The sequence below is a fragment of the Coccinella septempunctata genome, chromosome 5, assembly GCF_907165205.1.
Source record: "Coccinella septempunctata chromosome 5, icCocSept1.1, whole genome shotgun sequence".
NCBI classification, from domain to species: domain Eukaryota; kingdom Metazoa; phylum Arthropoda; class Insecta; order Coleoptera; family Coccinellidae; genus Coccinella; species Coccinella septempunctata.
The window spans coordinates 4,087,351-4,103,238 of NC_058193.1; the positions used below are offsets into that span (position 1 = coordinate 4,087,351).

Here is a 15,888-nt window from a genome sequence, read left to right on the forward strand (position 1 = left end):
GCCGACTCTTTCAGATCTGGAATCCGAGCATGGTGGGTTAGTACGTTTTCTTATTTTCTCAGCCATTTTTTCTCCAATACCACAAAAATAAGAATTAAAGTGATCTGCTATCTCAAAGTGGTCAACAATTTCATCTCCGTCTTCGTTTACTAATTTTTCTATGTTTACTTCCCTTTTACTATCCCTTCCCGTTGCCTGGTTCACAACTTTCCTCACCTTTTTATGTTGTTGAAGTTTTCATCCAACTGACTGCTATAGTAAAAATTTTTCGCATTTCTAATCAAAACATTCAACATATTTCTATATTTTCTCAACTTATCTTTCAGTTCTAGATTATTGATATCCAATCTATATTGTCGGTACATCTTTTCGCGCTTCCTTATCGAGACTACCAGACCGCGAGACATCCAGGGTTTTAGTGGCCTAAGCTTTTTTTTTATCGTGACGTGAAATGTCAATACTTCAAGAATCAATGAATCAAATGAAGAAAAAACCAATATGCTGAACTCAGGATGAGAAGACCTTCTAAATGAGGTGAAATTTACCCCATCTTTCTAATTGAAAATTTAGGGGTTGTTTTTCTAACACTAAGGGTTGAAGCGATATAGTTGTGAATTTGACCTTAAATGTTGTGACCCTCGAAAGAAAAATCGACATTCATTTTTCGAAATAAATTTATTCCGCCCGTTATCTCGTCTGTTTCGTTTTAAAAAGCCCATCCTGTATAGATTAAATAACAGAGGTCCGAGGACGGCGCCTTGCGGTACTCCATAGGTGAGACTTTTTCTTTTGCTCACTTTTCCGTTCAATGATACCATTTATGTCCTGTCCGTTAAATAGCCTTCAATAAGTTCGTTAATTTTTCCTCGAAATCCTTAATTCATAAGCTTGTCTGCCAGTTTTTTAATGGCAGACGGTATCAAATGCTTTCGCTAGGTCTATTCACGATAACCAGAGATAGTTTGTCTTTATCGATGTTGTTGTGTATAAAATCTGAGACCTTCTTTATTGTGTCTTCTGTTGATATGCCTTCCCGAAATCCAAACTGGTTATAGACAAGATATTGTGCTTATTTATGAATACAGTCATGCGCACTCTAATAAGCTTTTCAAAGATCTTAAAAATATTCGATATAAGAGTAATCAGTTTATAGTTTCTCTTTTTTTTTGTCACTTTGGATTATGGTTTCACTACTCCTATTTTTCGTTAGTTTGGGAAAAACAGCTTCATCAAAACAGTTATTGATAATATGTGTTGAAGGTTGCTCTATCTCTTGTTTAATTTCCTTTAGTGTTTCTGAGCGTATGCCATCATGCCCAGCTGATTTTTTCGCTCGAAGAGTATTTATGGTATTTTTCCACTTCTTTTGTTGAGTCGTTAGAATATTCAGTTTTTATAATTGTATTATTCTGTTCTTTCTATACTTTTTCACATATTTTGTTTCTTATGAATCTCTTGCAGAATAATTGTCTTCCATTCTTTCTAATCCTCCTTTTTTTAATTATGTATAATGTAGAGGTGCTTTCTTTTATGTATTGATTCAGAATATTCATGAAGTTTTCAGTCATCTCGTCAGTATCATTCAAATCCTGAATTCTTCTCCATTTTTCAGTTCTCAGTAAGTTTCTTAATTTTGTATAGTTTACATATTTTTTGTCAGATTTTCTTTGTTGATGACTCTTTTCATTTTCAAATCGGTGTATAATAATGTGGAATAATGGACCGTGGTTAAATTCTGCAAGATAATGCCAACGGTATTCAAAGATTCCGAACTCATTCCCTTCACAAAGAAATGGTCTAAGCACGTTTGATTATCTGGACGTGTACTATCATTGTGATGTGAGAACAAAGAAATTCATAATATTTTTATATTCTTCTACTAAATATTCGTTTGATAATGAATTTATGTTTATATAGCCTGTTATGATATGCTTGTTACGGCGCTCTCTCCCTTCCAGATAAGGGACATTTCTTCATTGAACTCGGTATTGGAATATTGTGGCCATTTCTATAACGCAGTTAGTTAAAGTTTTTCTCCTTTACGTTGAATATTAATCTCCAATGATGTTGCGTCTCCAATTCTAACAGTAAAGTGTTCAAATTCAATATTTTTGTTTACATGTACTTTTGTTCCGTCGATTTTATTATATTTTCCCTCATTGTAGACTAATTAATTAAATTAAACAAGTTCACATCTTCTACATGGAAAGTCTCAGTTGATATGGTCACGTCGAAGTCAATCGCAGCCGAGTCAAGAAATAATTCGAATTCAGTGAAATTTTTCTGCATGCTTCTTATATTCATTTAAATTATCTTAAATTCTTGACCCAACTTCATGGTATTCAGTTTCCTGATATCCTCAATCTTGATGATGTTATAGTCCTCATATTATTTTTTCTATTTTTCCATTATTTTTTCTTCGGAATTTATGTGCTTTAATAATTCTTGTCTGCCGCGGACTTATGCCGAAGTTTCATATCAGTCACGATCTCCTTTGGGGGAGATCTCTCTTCACTCATATAGGTCTTTCAATGCGTTGCCAAATGTGGCGTAAGTATTTTTTTATCCCCACCACTTTTCAGCTGTTCGGCTTCCAACACACCAGCGCAAGTACCTATCTTTCTCCGATTCTCTAGATGGTCCAGTTTCAGATTCCAGCTGAATTTTCATGATAGCATCGCCATATTTTGTGAGTATTTGGAGTATTTAGAGCACTATTTATTTTGACCTCTTCCTCCGAAATTCTCGAGTCTTGCAGGGTGTGAACGCTCCGTCCTATTACGAGTCTATTATAATTGTATAAGTTTTCTTTGATGTACTGGCTTTGGCTTTCGCCATGCCAGCTTTGTTTCCTTGACGTTGTTGCAATGTTAAGTCATTGGCAATAGATATTTCGGTACATTTTGATTTCTTGCTCGAAGATGAGCTTTTTACTTCGATAAGATACAAATTCCACCTTAACTAGACTATTTTTGAGACTGCCCAATGTATAGCAGTCACTTATTTATGGTGTTTCAAAAATATAATTCCTCATCTCCTTCCTGTTATTCTGTATCTCCCCCAAAAGCTGCTTCAATAATTTAACCTCTACCTCCTCTTCTGGCATCATCAAACAGATATGCTACAGTATGATATCCTTTATAATCCCTCAACTTCAGACTATATCTGGCATTCTAACTGATGGTCAAAAGATTTGTGATCGGTTCTCTGACTATTTCGGGTCTGTATTTTTGCCTTCCCGTACGCTGATGACCTGAAGATATTCCACTCTATTCGTCATTCTACAGATAGATTTAACATGCAAGACCTTGGGATTACTCTGGATTCTAAACTGATTTTTGACCAACATATATACAATATCACCAAAAAAGCGAATCGTATGCTTGGCTTTATCTTTAGAACCTCATATGAGTTTGGGAGTCCTATAGTACTTGGTACACTCTACTTAGCATATGCCAATAGCATCCTGAGTTTCGGTTCGGTTATCTGGAACCCACGCTACGGGGTTTACATCGATAAGTTGGAAAGTGTCCAGAGAAGGTTTCTCAGATGTTGTAGAGCACGTTTTTTCCCCTCCAGTTTGACATTGGGAGAGATGTACCGCCGGATGAATTTATTACCTCTTGCAGAAGGATGACTGATGTAATGCTTGCCCACAAGCTCGTTAATGACAGATTGGACTGTATCGAGTTAGTTCATCAAGTCAGGTTGGTTGTCGCACCCTATAGCACACGACACGCGAACACTTTCTTCTTGCAGCAGGCTAGTACCTACTATGTATTTCCTGTATTCTCCCCTGCACAGAACAATGAGGTCCTACAACTTTTTGTCTCGGTGGAAAGGTTTGGACATTTTTTCTGACACAGTGAAGAAGTTCCGAACCATTATGTTCCGGTTTTTCCGGTCGGTATTTGACAGTAGCGCTGGTTGAGTTGCTTTCATCTCTCACAAATTTGCTTTTCGGAAATATTGTTTATTATGTTAAGTTACTGTATTGCTGTGTATTTTTGGTCGATGTAAGTTGAATTTATTGTAAATGTATTGTGTGGATACTTTTTTGGTTCGTCCCGTTTGTATCCCAAAGAGAAATAAATAAATAAATAGCAAAAAAATCAGAAACGACTGCAAATAATCTTCTTTCGTTCCTTTTTTTTTTGGTGGTCTTTTTAAAAACAAAAATGTACAGTGGTCACCCACTTAGCTCTACTAAGTCCGACCAGGGATACTTGAGCAGAATAAAGGCAGGGAGTTCTAGGTGAAAAAAGGCAAGAACAATTATGGAAACCCACATAGGAAAATACCATCTTATAAACCGTGTTGGGTTGCATACACGCATATGAGTTACAATGATATGTTTATAGGCTACACAATAAGAGACAACCCAAATTCGACCATGAATATAGATATGTATAAAGGTTGATAGTATTCTTTTCGTTGAGAATATTCAGCTTATGTTTTCGAACTACATTTAACATGTGAACTAGAATACTCCGCCTCAAAGCAACGAAGTACTCACGCGAATAACCATGTCTCACCAATCTATCCCAAAAGAAAACAACAATTCAGTACCACCCCAAATTGAAAATGTTATTCTTTCTCTTTCTCTTTCGAGCGTGAATATGATAGAAGGGATGATAGAACTTCAAAAAATAAGTTGTCTTTGATCCATTAACTTATTGCCGAAGAGGCTAATTAGGCGCGATATATCCCTCAAATCTTTTATTGTTTTTCTGGAATATGTTCAAACTTTTAAAAAGAGTGGACCTCTCAACACAAGGAGTATCATTCTCCTTGATTTCTTCAAACGGTCATGATAAATAAAGAAAATAAAGGAAGCAACGGGAGGATATCAAAGACGGGATCCAGGAATAATCTTAGACTCGAATGACAACATCATAACAGAGACGGACAAAAAAACTTGCAAGATGGAAAGAATACATGGAGGAGCTTTTCGGAGACGAGAATATCGATAATGGATTCCCGATGGTCGGTGACGAAGGACCTACCATTACACAAGAGGAAGTGGAATCAGCTATCAACCGACTAAGGAACAACAAAGCTCCTGGACCAGACCAGATTCATGGGGAAGTCCTCAAACTGCTGGATCCAGAACAGATAAAACTGCTTACCAACCTCTTTAACAAAGTATACACAAGCGGTCAATTGCCAAATGACTGGCTGCTGTCGACATTCATCCCAATACCCAAAAAGGCGAACGCAAATAAATGTTCTGGCCACAGAATAATAAGCTTGATGAGTCACATCCTAAAAGCTTTCCTTATACAGGCACGCGTATATAAAAGACTCGATGAGAGAATAAGCGACACACAGTTTGGCTTCAGGAAGGGACTGGGTACCCGAGAGGCCTTATTCTCAATACAGGTCCTGATTCAACGAGCACGGGACGTTAACACAGACGTCTTTATGTGCTTCATAGACTTTGAAAAGGCCTTTGATAGAGTCAAACATGATATAATCATCTCAATCCTACGTGGATCCGGAATCGATGACAGATACGCAAATATAATATCAAAGCTATATTTACAACAAAAAGCCAATGTTCGAGTCGAAAACGAAACATCAGAGGAGTTTAGCATAAGGAGAGGAGTACGCCAAGGTTGTATAATGTCACCACTACTATTTAACGTCTACTCAGAACATCTGTTTAAGGAAGCATTAGACAGCCTAGAAGATGGAATTGTAATAAACGGTGAAATAATAAATAACCTCAGATACGCTGACGACACCGTCCTTATAGCAGACACTGCTGAAGGGCTCCAGAGACTTATAGACCGTGTAGGGACTGCATGCACTAAATATGGTATGAAGATAAACTGTAAGAAGACACACACACTAATTATCAGTAAAAACCCTATCGACAACATACAGGCAATATAGCCCTCACAAAGGCCGAAACAGTTACATATCTGGGCTGCACCTTGAATAAGGATTGGGATCATTCTCGGGAAATAAAATGTCGAATCGAAAAAGCAAGAAGTACATTTAACAGGATGAGTAAAGTACTATGCAACCTGTCCCTCAACATTCATACTAGAATAAGAATTCTAAAATGCTATGTGCTCTCAACCCTTCTGTACGAGCAGAAGCGTGGCCCCTTACTGATGCCTCATGTAAGCGCATAGATGCATTTGAGATGTGGTGTTATCGACGCATGCTCAGAATCCCATGGGTACACCACCTGTCAAACTATACGGTATTGCAACTCATTGACGGACAATTAGAATACCTACAATGTGTCAGATGCAGGAAATTGGAATACTTCGGGCATATCATGCGAAATGGAAAATACCACCTTCTTCAGCTCATTCTGCGGGGAAAAATAGAGGGCCGAAGGTCAGCAGGGCGAAGACGAATATCCTGGCTGCGAAACTTAAGAACATGGACTGGAATGACATCGACAGCTCTATTCAGAGCGGCAGTGAATAAAGTTATTTGGACCAATGTGATAGCCAACATCCATAGAGGATAGGCACTTCAAGAAGAAGAAGAAGAAGGTCATGATAAGCTGCCATAACGAATACTGACAAAGAAATTATTATATGTATTTGAAAATGAGAATATTCAGGATTTTCAGCGTCATCTCTGTTATACCTGATGCTTTGCCTACTATTGCAACAACTTCATCGAAACAAATTATTATAAGCTACCATTTTGAAGTCCACTGTCCATCAATTTTAAATTTTGAATGAAGTAGCCCCATCCATAATTTCTGCATTCGACAGAATATTTATTCTCGTCAATCTCGAAAACCCATTAAAGCAATTATCGTGAATCAACCATATACCTAGATGTTAAAATTTCTATTAATAATTTATTCTACAAAAGCTATCCTTATCGAAGGATTAAAGTGCTTTTGTATGATCTGCACAATAACGTTGCAATGTCTAAATATATGCTGCCGTGCAGATGTATACAGGGTGTCTCAAGAATGATTGATTGTACATTCAAGAGTTTTGAGTGTCGGAATCTGCGTTCGAAATGTATTCTAATCGTATTCGTGTTAGAAATACGAGATTTTATGTATTCCGTCTGAAACTTTCAATCGGCATAACTTCGATCGCCTCAAGTTATTTTCATAAGGAATTCAAGAAATTTGTATAGGATAATGACTAATGTATTTTCATTATGAGTTGTTGATAGTGCGGGTGCAATCATGAAAATAGTTTTTAATCCACGTCTTGTAGAACAACCTGTACTTGAAATTTTCGAAAAGTTTTGAACAACACAATACAACCCCCCGTATGAATATATTATGTACAAATCGGAAATTTTTCATTATTTAAATGGACCAGAACCTGTGAATCTCTCAATAACACGTTATTTACTATTATATACAGAGTTAGAACTATTTAGAGGTTGACTACAGGAATATCGAAAACCTTTAAAAAAACAGGGTGGATTAAATTACGAAAAAGTAGTACACCACTATGATCGCTCCAAAGGATCATGACTACAAACCGAATTTCGTGTAGTTATCTCCAAAACCAAATGAGTTATGAAGAAAAAAAGTGAATCTTGATTTTCAGTTTTTTCGAGATATTTCAGGAACACACTCATCGTTAAATGTCTCAACTTTTTTTTTTTTTTAAGCCAACCTGTATTTCCAACGGTTTTTGATATCCCTGAGTACCACTCTAAATAGTTCTAACCCTGTAGGTATATTAAAAGTCTCAGGAAAAAATCTTCAGAAATGTAGTGCATCTTATTTCACACGACTGGACAACTTTTGGGGTTTCTTTTCGAATCACCGGAAATAAAGTTCAGAAGCACGGTTCAAATGATGAAAATTCTTATTTTCAAATTAATCATTTGTGCAACCAGTTGGTAGAAGATTATTCTTCGTATTTCGCGTATTATGATATGTGCAGTTTTCTGGTGTAGACCGGTGAAATCATCACGAATTTCTTTGTCTGAGTGCCGGAGTGTTTCTCCAGAGGATTAATCTGTTGTTCAACTCCCATTGTTGGACCGCTGCCTTGTATTGGTACTTTCCAAGCCCACAAAAAGGCTCAGGTCCAGCAGGTGTTGACCTTGATGCTCTTTTTGCAAGTTGCACAGTTCCCTGGTACTAATAGTCGAGTCACTTTGTTGTCTCTGGCCAGTTGCTTTATGGTATTACGGCACTCTCATGTCAGCAGAGATCTCTGGCAGTGTGATTCCAGGTACCTCAGCGTGGTGATATACACTCACTTTCAAAAGTTTTGCACCCCCCCTGTAGTGGAGATAAAATAATCAAGATTCACAACAAATTGTTACTGACAACAACAGAAACTTGTTGACCACCAAATAAAACGATAACATTACGAAACAAAAAATTTTCTTGTGTTTAAATATCGATTTTGTCAAATGTGTGCCTTTCTGCGGACCAGAATTTTTTCGTTTTAAGTACCGGTTAGTTCCAAAACTGTGTAATATGCCCAGAAACGAGTTGTCTGAGTTTGACAGAACTAGAATTATTGCTCTCTGGCAAGAAGGGCTCTCACGCCATCAGATAGCCAATAGACTGAACATTATTCGAAGCACGGTTAGCAAAATGATAAGGCGCTATGAGGAAACTGGTGGAGTGCATAGTAGACCTCGAAATGGTCGTCCTCGTGTTACCACGATTCGAGAAGATCGGTATATTGCCCAATCAGCCCGTAGAAATAGGTCAGTGACGGTACCAACACTCAGGTTGGAATTCCAAAGAGCCCACAACCGTGTAATTTCATGTGCTACAATTCGTAGAAGAATTTTAACATCAGGATTGCGGTCCAAAAGGCCTCTAAGAGTTCGTTTATTAACAGTTCGTCACCGAACCGCTCGTCTGCAGTGGTCGCGAACTCATCAAAACTGGCATTTAGAAGAATGGAGGAATGTGCTATTTATAGAGGAGTCACGGTTTGGGTTAGTAAGTGATGACTACCGCTTGAGAGTTTGGAGGGAACCAGGATGTCGAAATAGACCTGAGAGAGCTATTCAAGTTGCTCCTTTTCGCGGTGGCACTGAAATGTTTTGGGGAGGCATAATGTTTGGAAGAAGAACGCCACTAATTCACATATCCGGGACGATGACTGGTGCATATTGCCTCGAAAATATCATAAATCCTGTAATTATACCCATGGGTAATGAATTAGGGGCTCATTTTATCTTTATGGCCGATAATGCCAGGCCACATCGCACTAGAGGTGTTCAAGAAGCCCTGGAAAACCAAAACATTATCAGATTAGAATGGCCCGCGATGTCTCCTGACATAAATCCTATGGTGCATATATGGTATCATGTCTCCAGAGCCGTTTTCCGTCGAAATAATCCACCACGAAATTCACAAGAACTTATTGTAGCTGTTACCGAGGAATGGGTGAATATTCCACAGGAAATAATCAATAATTTAATTTTTGAAATGCCTAGACGAGTGAATGCATTGCTAAGCAGCAGAGGCTCAAATACTGCATATTAGTTTGCTCTTTTATTAATTAACTTTTAATTTTCCGTTTAAATTTAATTTTTGTTTTTGCAATTTTAGATTCCTAATTTGTATTTGTTGTTTCAACTTCATAATTCTATGAAATGAAATTGATTTCATTTTATTTCTGTAAAAGCCTTTCATTATCCTTGAACCCGAGGGTATCATTTTTTTTTCAAAGTTTGAGATAGCCTTAATAATTAGGGGGTGCAGGACTTTTGAAAGTGAGTGTAGATATGCGTACCTTTGAGGTTCATTTTAAGACACTCCCGAGCTCATACCTAAACAGCCAGTGTCTCGGTCTGTGAAATAGAGGATTCACTTCCCAGGACTTTAGAAACACTCAGTTCAGGTCCATATACGCCAATGCCGGTGTCCCTCTCTGATTTTGAGTCCAGTTGATTCAATATCCTCATATGTCCAATCCAGTTTTCGGGTAGGAGATTCCCGTTAACGGATATTCTTATTGCTTTTTGCAGGCTACATTTCCTCACATGTAAGTGTAGGGGAGGCAGATCAAGTATGGCCTCAAGCGCTGCTGTGTGAGCTGTGTGCATAGCTCCGGTAACACCAACACAGGCCAGCCTTTGCAGTTTCTGCAGCCGGCTGCGTTTGGTGACCTCTTCGGTTTTTGTCCACTATGCTAGAGACGCATAGGTGACAATAGGGCGTACCACCGCTGTGTATAGCCACAGTACCATTTTCGGTTTCATGCCCCAAATCTTTCCAAAGAGCCTTTTGTAAGCCCACATGGCCGCTGTGGTTCTGGAAAGAGTCTTATCTATGTGTTTTCTCCAGTTGAGTTGGCTATCCAGGATGACACCTATGTAGATATTTGCACTCAGTGGAAAACTTCAGATTCTGGCCATTCAGGACCAGCTCTATGGAGTCGAGATTCCTTTTTCTTGTGAACGAAATCAGTGTTGTCTCCGAGGGATTGACAGTTAGACCCTCGTACTCGCACCACTTTTCAATAATCCTGAGAGCGGTTAACATTAGGCTGCTGAGTGGGCCTTCATGCTTGCCTCTCACAGTCACGATTATGTCGTTGGCCTATGCCTGGGCTTTAATAATAATAATAATATAATTCTTCATTGATGATGAATACTTTCACTTTAACAATACAAAAATAATTATAATCAGCACAATTCATTTTTACCGGGCAATAAAGAACATTTGGAATAAATTGAAATTATATTTAGTTTTCCCTCCATAACCATCAAAGACGAATCTTGTGCATGGTTATTAAAGTCTGTAGAATTATCCTGATTGTAGCTTTTCCAAAATAGTTCACGGAGACTTAAACGGCCTGGTGAAAACTCTCTGCTTCAGCCAATTTGTGCGTTCTTAACATCGATCAACTGAGCTGTTCGTTGTCGGGACTGAGATGAAAGCCAACGCTTAATGGCTGTCTTGAAATGTTCTAGTGGAATTATTGACTGTATTTCCTGCGGCAACCCATTGTTTGTCCTCGAGGCAAGAAACACGAAGGACCTCTGACCAATAGTCCTGTGCATTCTTGACTACTTCTAGTCTTAAAGTGGTATAACAGAACACTAGCACAGTACAGCTGTTCAGATTCCCTAAAGAGACTATCTGATGGGTAAGTGATATGTTTTCTCATAAGTATTCTGAGGAATCTCTTCGGAACCATGCCAATTTTTTTCAAGTGAATACTGGTGGCACCCCCCCAGACTAAAATCCCATACGAGAGCAGAGACTGAACGAGTGCCATATATAAAATCTTCAGCTGCCTGGCATCACAAAATCCAGAGCACATCCGCTACAAAGGTAGCAAGCTTCTTAATTCCCTCACTAAGGCATCGATATGGTGATTCCATCTCAAGCAATAATCCATAACGATACCCAAATATTTAGTTTTAGTGACCATCCTAACAGTAGCAATGTCAGTCTCCCAGTCTCCTTTAAAGCCACCTGCCGTTAGCCTCTCCAGAAGACCGTCCATGACCAGACTCCAAAGTGTAACAATAATAATGATAAAGCGTTCAAGAGTTATGCTGATTAAAATTATTGATAAAATACATAAACCATCACGTAAATCTTACAAACATAATTAGGACATATTTTGAGCACTCATTCAGACTTCCCAAAATGTACTGTATCTGCAGTGGAAGAATTATTTCTTGAACATCCCGTATACAAATTGACCAATTTCCATATTCTCTCTTTGGTCAAAATTATTGAAATAGTGTGAAATTTGTGACGTTTTTGTTTTTTGATGATTTATTTTGGGTTGACTGACAGTACAAATCCCAAGTTTTGTGCTTGAGGTATTTGAGTTTCAATATTTTTAATTGACGCAGCTCATTTTTCCATCAATATTCAAACGTCACCCAACTTTGAAATTAAACTTTTTTGACTAAGGTGTTACAGAATTCCATGCTCATCTACTCTTAAGACTACACTTCCATCTTCCATAATTGATATGAAAGGAAAATATCTTCGTAATACTAGTGTTGAGAAGAATATTCTCGTACTCCAAAAATCCGATCAAAATTTTCTTTATGCCAGCGTTATGAATTGACGAACTAATAAACACAATGTTCTATCTGAAAACACCCAATTACAAACTTCGAATCGAATACAATGAAAGTAATAAATAGTTTTTGAAGCAATATAGATTTAGTCGTTTTCATTTCAGGAAAAGCAGGCTCCGAAGTGCATACGAAAGACATTTTTCCTCATATTCATAAAAAAATATTCATAATTATCGAACTCACCTGTGCTACATTTTCAGCTGCATTAAAATTAGCAGTTAAGTTTTTATTTACGGGGGAACGGCTCTCATTCAGATGATTGAGCAATGAAGATGTTGATATAGATGCAGTGCAGTATTTTCCAAGAATTTTTTTTTCTGGGATATCAATGTTGATGCATTCATCATATGCTCCTAAAGTATTGAAGTGTCCTTGAAGAATACCAACAGGAATTCTGGCGGATGCATCAAAAACTGCAAATTATTGTTATGCAAATTTATTCTAATGAATAAACTGAAGGATATAAGCAGCACTTACATTTGAACTTTGTTATCACATCTAAAGAAGAAAACGCTGCACTACAGTCATCGCCTACGCTCGAGATTGCGTCTTTGTAATCCTCAAAGGTGTACGACACACATTCTCGCGCAAAAAGCAAAAAGAATAGAAACGAAAAAGAAGGAATTTCCATCTCCTCCGAACGTATATGTAGGTACACAATAACTAGTATTTTAAGATATTGTGAAACTATTTATTTGACACCACTTATCTGATTATAAAACGGGGATACTGAGATTGAACTATTATATCTAGTCGGATTAAATGTGAATGATTGAATTAAGCACAGATAAAGAATAATTCAATGGGTTATGATGAGATTTGAGCGATGAGTGACACAGTAGGTACATATAAATCGCTGATATGTGGAGCATTTCCGGTTGTACTATGGTGACAAATCAGACGAATTATTGTAAATAGTATCTTTCAATGATACGGAAGGAGAATTATCCTTTCTATTCATCGGAGAATTATCGAGCAATGTCAGCATAGACACTCTGCATATATTAGATTTTCGAAAAAGTTTTACCGAGAAAAAATAAGGAGATTACTCTCATGAGTTAATGAACAATGAAAACATGAAACTAAAAACAGAATCAAATAATTTCCACTAAAATAAATTGTAATCACAACAAGAGTTCCGCTATCAAGAACATCTTCCGAAATGTGACGATAGACTCAAAAAACAAAAGTTTTATGGAAAAAAATTCAATTATTTCTTGACAGATTTGAAGTGTATATTAAAAGAAATGGTCCTCGGAAAGTGTTTGGCAGCGATGGAAATTATTTTGTAATTATATAGTATACTCCATTCAAGAAATATTGAAATCCCAGTAGGCCTTGAAAGTACAGACACAGCTTAATATCTGGCCGTAATAGATCATCAACAAGTTCTGTCGTTTCAATCACTGAACGGGGTTATATAAATATAACCTAGAAGAAGTATTTGAGAAGAAGAAATATTCAAATTGAGAGGGTATTAATCAGCAATCAAAATTGATTCAATATGTTTCCGATTTTCCGATAAAATTAAGGATATACACAACAGGACAAAATTTAACTTATCTTCGGTCAGTGCATAGATTCACATAAAATAGGTCTATAGATCATTGTTCATTCACAATACCAACCTGAATTCCGTAAAACAAAATCTTAATCATGGGCTATAACCAGCTTATTTTTTAGAATTGAATGTCCTAATATCTGGGTGATCCATAGTATGAAATGAAAACACTATTCCAGATATAAATACTTGTGCGATTTCAATTTTTACTCTACATGTTTCGAGCTAATTCTGCTCATCTTCAGGAATATAAATCACGTAAATGAAGCTGAAAACAACAAAAAATCTATGAAGAAAACTTAAAAACGCTATACAATGAAAGACAGAGTACAAAATCAAGCGAAAACATTCAAAACAATATAAGTGATAAGATAGGAGCAAAAACCAACTGATAAAAATTCACAAAAGTCGAAAACTAATAAAAAATAACAATTAAAATATGAAGGTCAATGATATAATATAAAAGAGTGAAAGGTTAACAATATAGAACGGTTTAAAAAAGGGAATGATTAGTATAAAAAAGTCATAACTTTAAAATAGCGGGTGTAACAAACCACATTACATAAAGTTAATTGAAAAAGGTAGAATGTCATAAAGAAAAACTCACATAAAAATCTTCAGAAACAATTCACTGAAAATCATTTGAAGTCATGCCAATGATCTAAAAAATAGTTCCTTCAAATTACTTTAATGTGCAATGTCGTAGATCGATCGAAGAATCAGAATAAATATAATCAAAACGAATAAAAATGAATTATGATCTCATACGTGTTCTATTTATAAACCACCACTGCCATCCAGTTGAAAGAACACAAACAAAAGTAACAGAAGACAAATCAAAGTATAACAAACGGATCGATGAAAACAATATTGCCATCTAGCTGATAGAAGAAAAAAAAGGAATATAAAACAAAGCAAACTACAGCGAACAAATCGAAAAAAACACTCAAACGAGATCAAACAATACAAAATCAACTGTCTGCTCCATACTAGTCCTGTTTAATAAGTCGATATCGGAATTTCTTGAACATTTATTGATGAACATACCCCCCAAAATCTTCTGTTTCATACCAAAATCGCAACGCTGTAAGATTTTCGAATTTATGGATCTATCGAATTGGTGACCTGTGTCTCTCAGACGCACTCCAAATGCCGAGTTATCATTAGAAAAATTAGTTCTACTCCGTAAATGCTCACTTATTCTAGTGGAGAGCTCTCTACCCGTTCTACCCACATAAACAGAGTTGCAACCATTCGAACCACATTCCAACATATAAACCCCAGAACAATCAAGCGAATTTAGTTTATATTTATTCCTCACTAAACGATGACGCTTTTAAAAGAAGAAGTCACACTATTTCTCTTTAATCTATTCACGATGGAGTGGGTAATATTGCCGCAGTAAGTAATTGGAATGAAGAGGGTGGTTTCAGTCCTATCGGGTGTGTTAGTATGATCAATGGGTACCACAGGTGAAACGACATGTCGGGCGATGGAAGCATCAGGAATGAATGCATTAGCTCTCAGTTGTTCTACCAACCATTTCTGAGAGAACCTATTGAAAAACTGTTCTTAGGTTATCGTCCATTTAGTTAGATGAAATGAAAGAATGTTGGGATTCTTGGACTAACTTTCTTTATTGTTCTTCAATACAACGCCGACGTTTCGAAACGACGAATGATCTCGAATGAAAATTTTAATGTGTTTAAATTTTTAGCCTTGAAAAAGAAACAAGTCGTTTCGAAGCGTCGGCGTTGTATTGAAGAACAATAAAGAAAGTTAGTCCAAGAATCCCAATATTCTTTCATTTCATCTATTGAAAAACTTATCCACAAAACTAACGGTATAGCCATTGTTCACTGCTATCTGTTTAATATTAAGTAATTCTTTAGCAAAATTCAGTGGTGACAGAGGCACGCTAAATAACCGGTGGAAAAGGAATAAAAAGACGCTAATTTATGTGAGAAATGATGGAAAGAATCCTGCGGAATCACATGGAAGTTGAAAGATATCAAGACCATTCCTATTTTCATTTCATCAACGGGCCTGATACCGAAGAAATACCGAATACCGAAGTAATTTTGGACGTTGCCTGATATTGTTCCAACATCTTTACTAGAGAGCATTACATTTGCGTCATATGCATATAAAAAGGTGTCCAATTCTTCATAAAAATCAATAGTTGGTTCCTCTCCCCTTTGAAAAACTTCAGGCGATCATCTATATATACCAAAAATAGGATCGGCCCCAAGATCCCCTCAAAACATTCTCCATAACAGAGGCCTCAACTTGACTTGTATAAC

General features: G+C 36.8%; 1 protein-coding gene across 1 annotated transcript in view; it reads right to left on the bottom strand.

Moving 5' to 3' along the window:
* LOC123312827 (nose resistant to fluoxetine protein 6-like) overlaps positions 1–12,766 on the bottom strand; it is a 73,188-nt gene extending 60,422 nt beyond the window's left edge. The window contains exons 1-2 of the mRNA XM_044897342.1: positions 12,502–12,766; positions 12,208–12,437 (exon numbers count right to left, since the gene is read on the bottom strand). Of these exons, the coding sequence (XP_044753277.1) occupies positions 12,208–12,437; positions 12,502–12,655 (384 nt within the window). The 5' untranslated portion in view covers positions 12,656–12,766. The remainder of the gene's footprint in view (positions 1–12,207; positions 12,438–12,501) is intronic.
* Between the last annotated feature and the right edge of the window lie 3,122 nt (positions 12,767–15,888).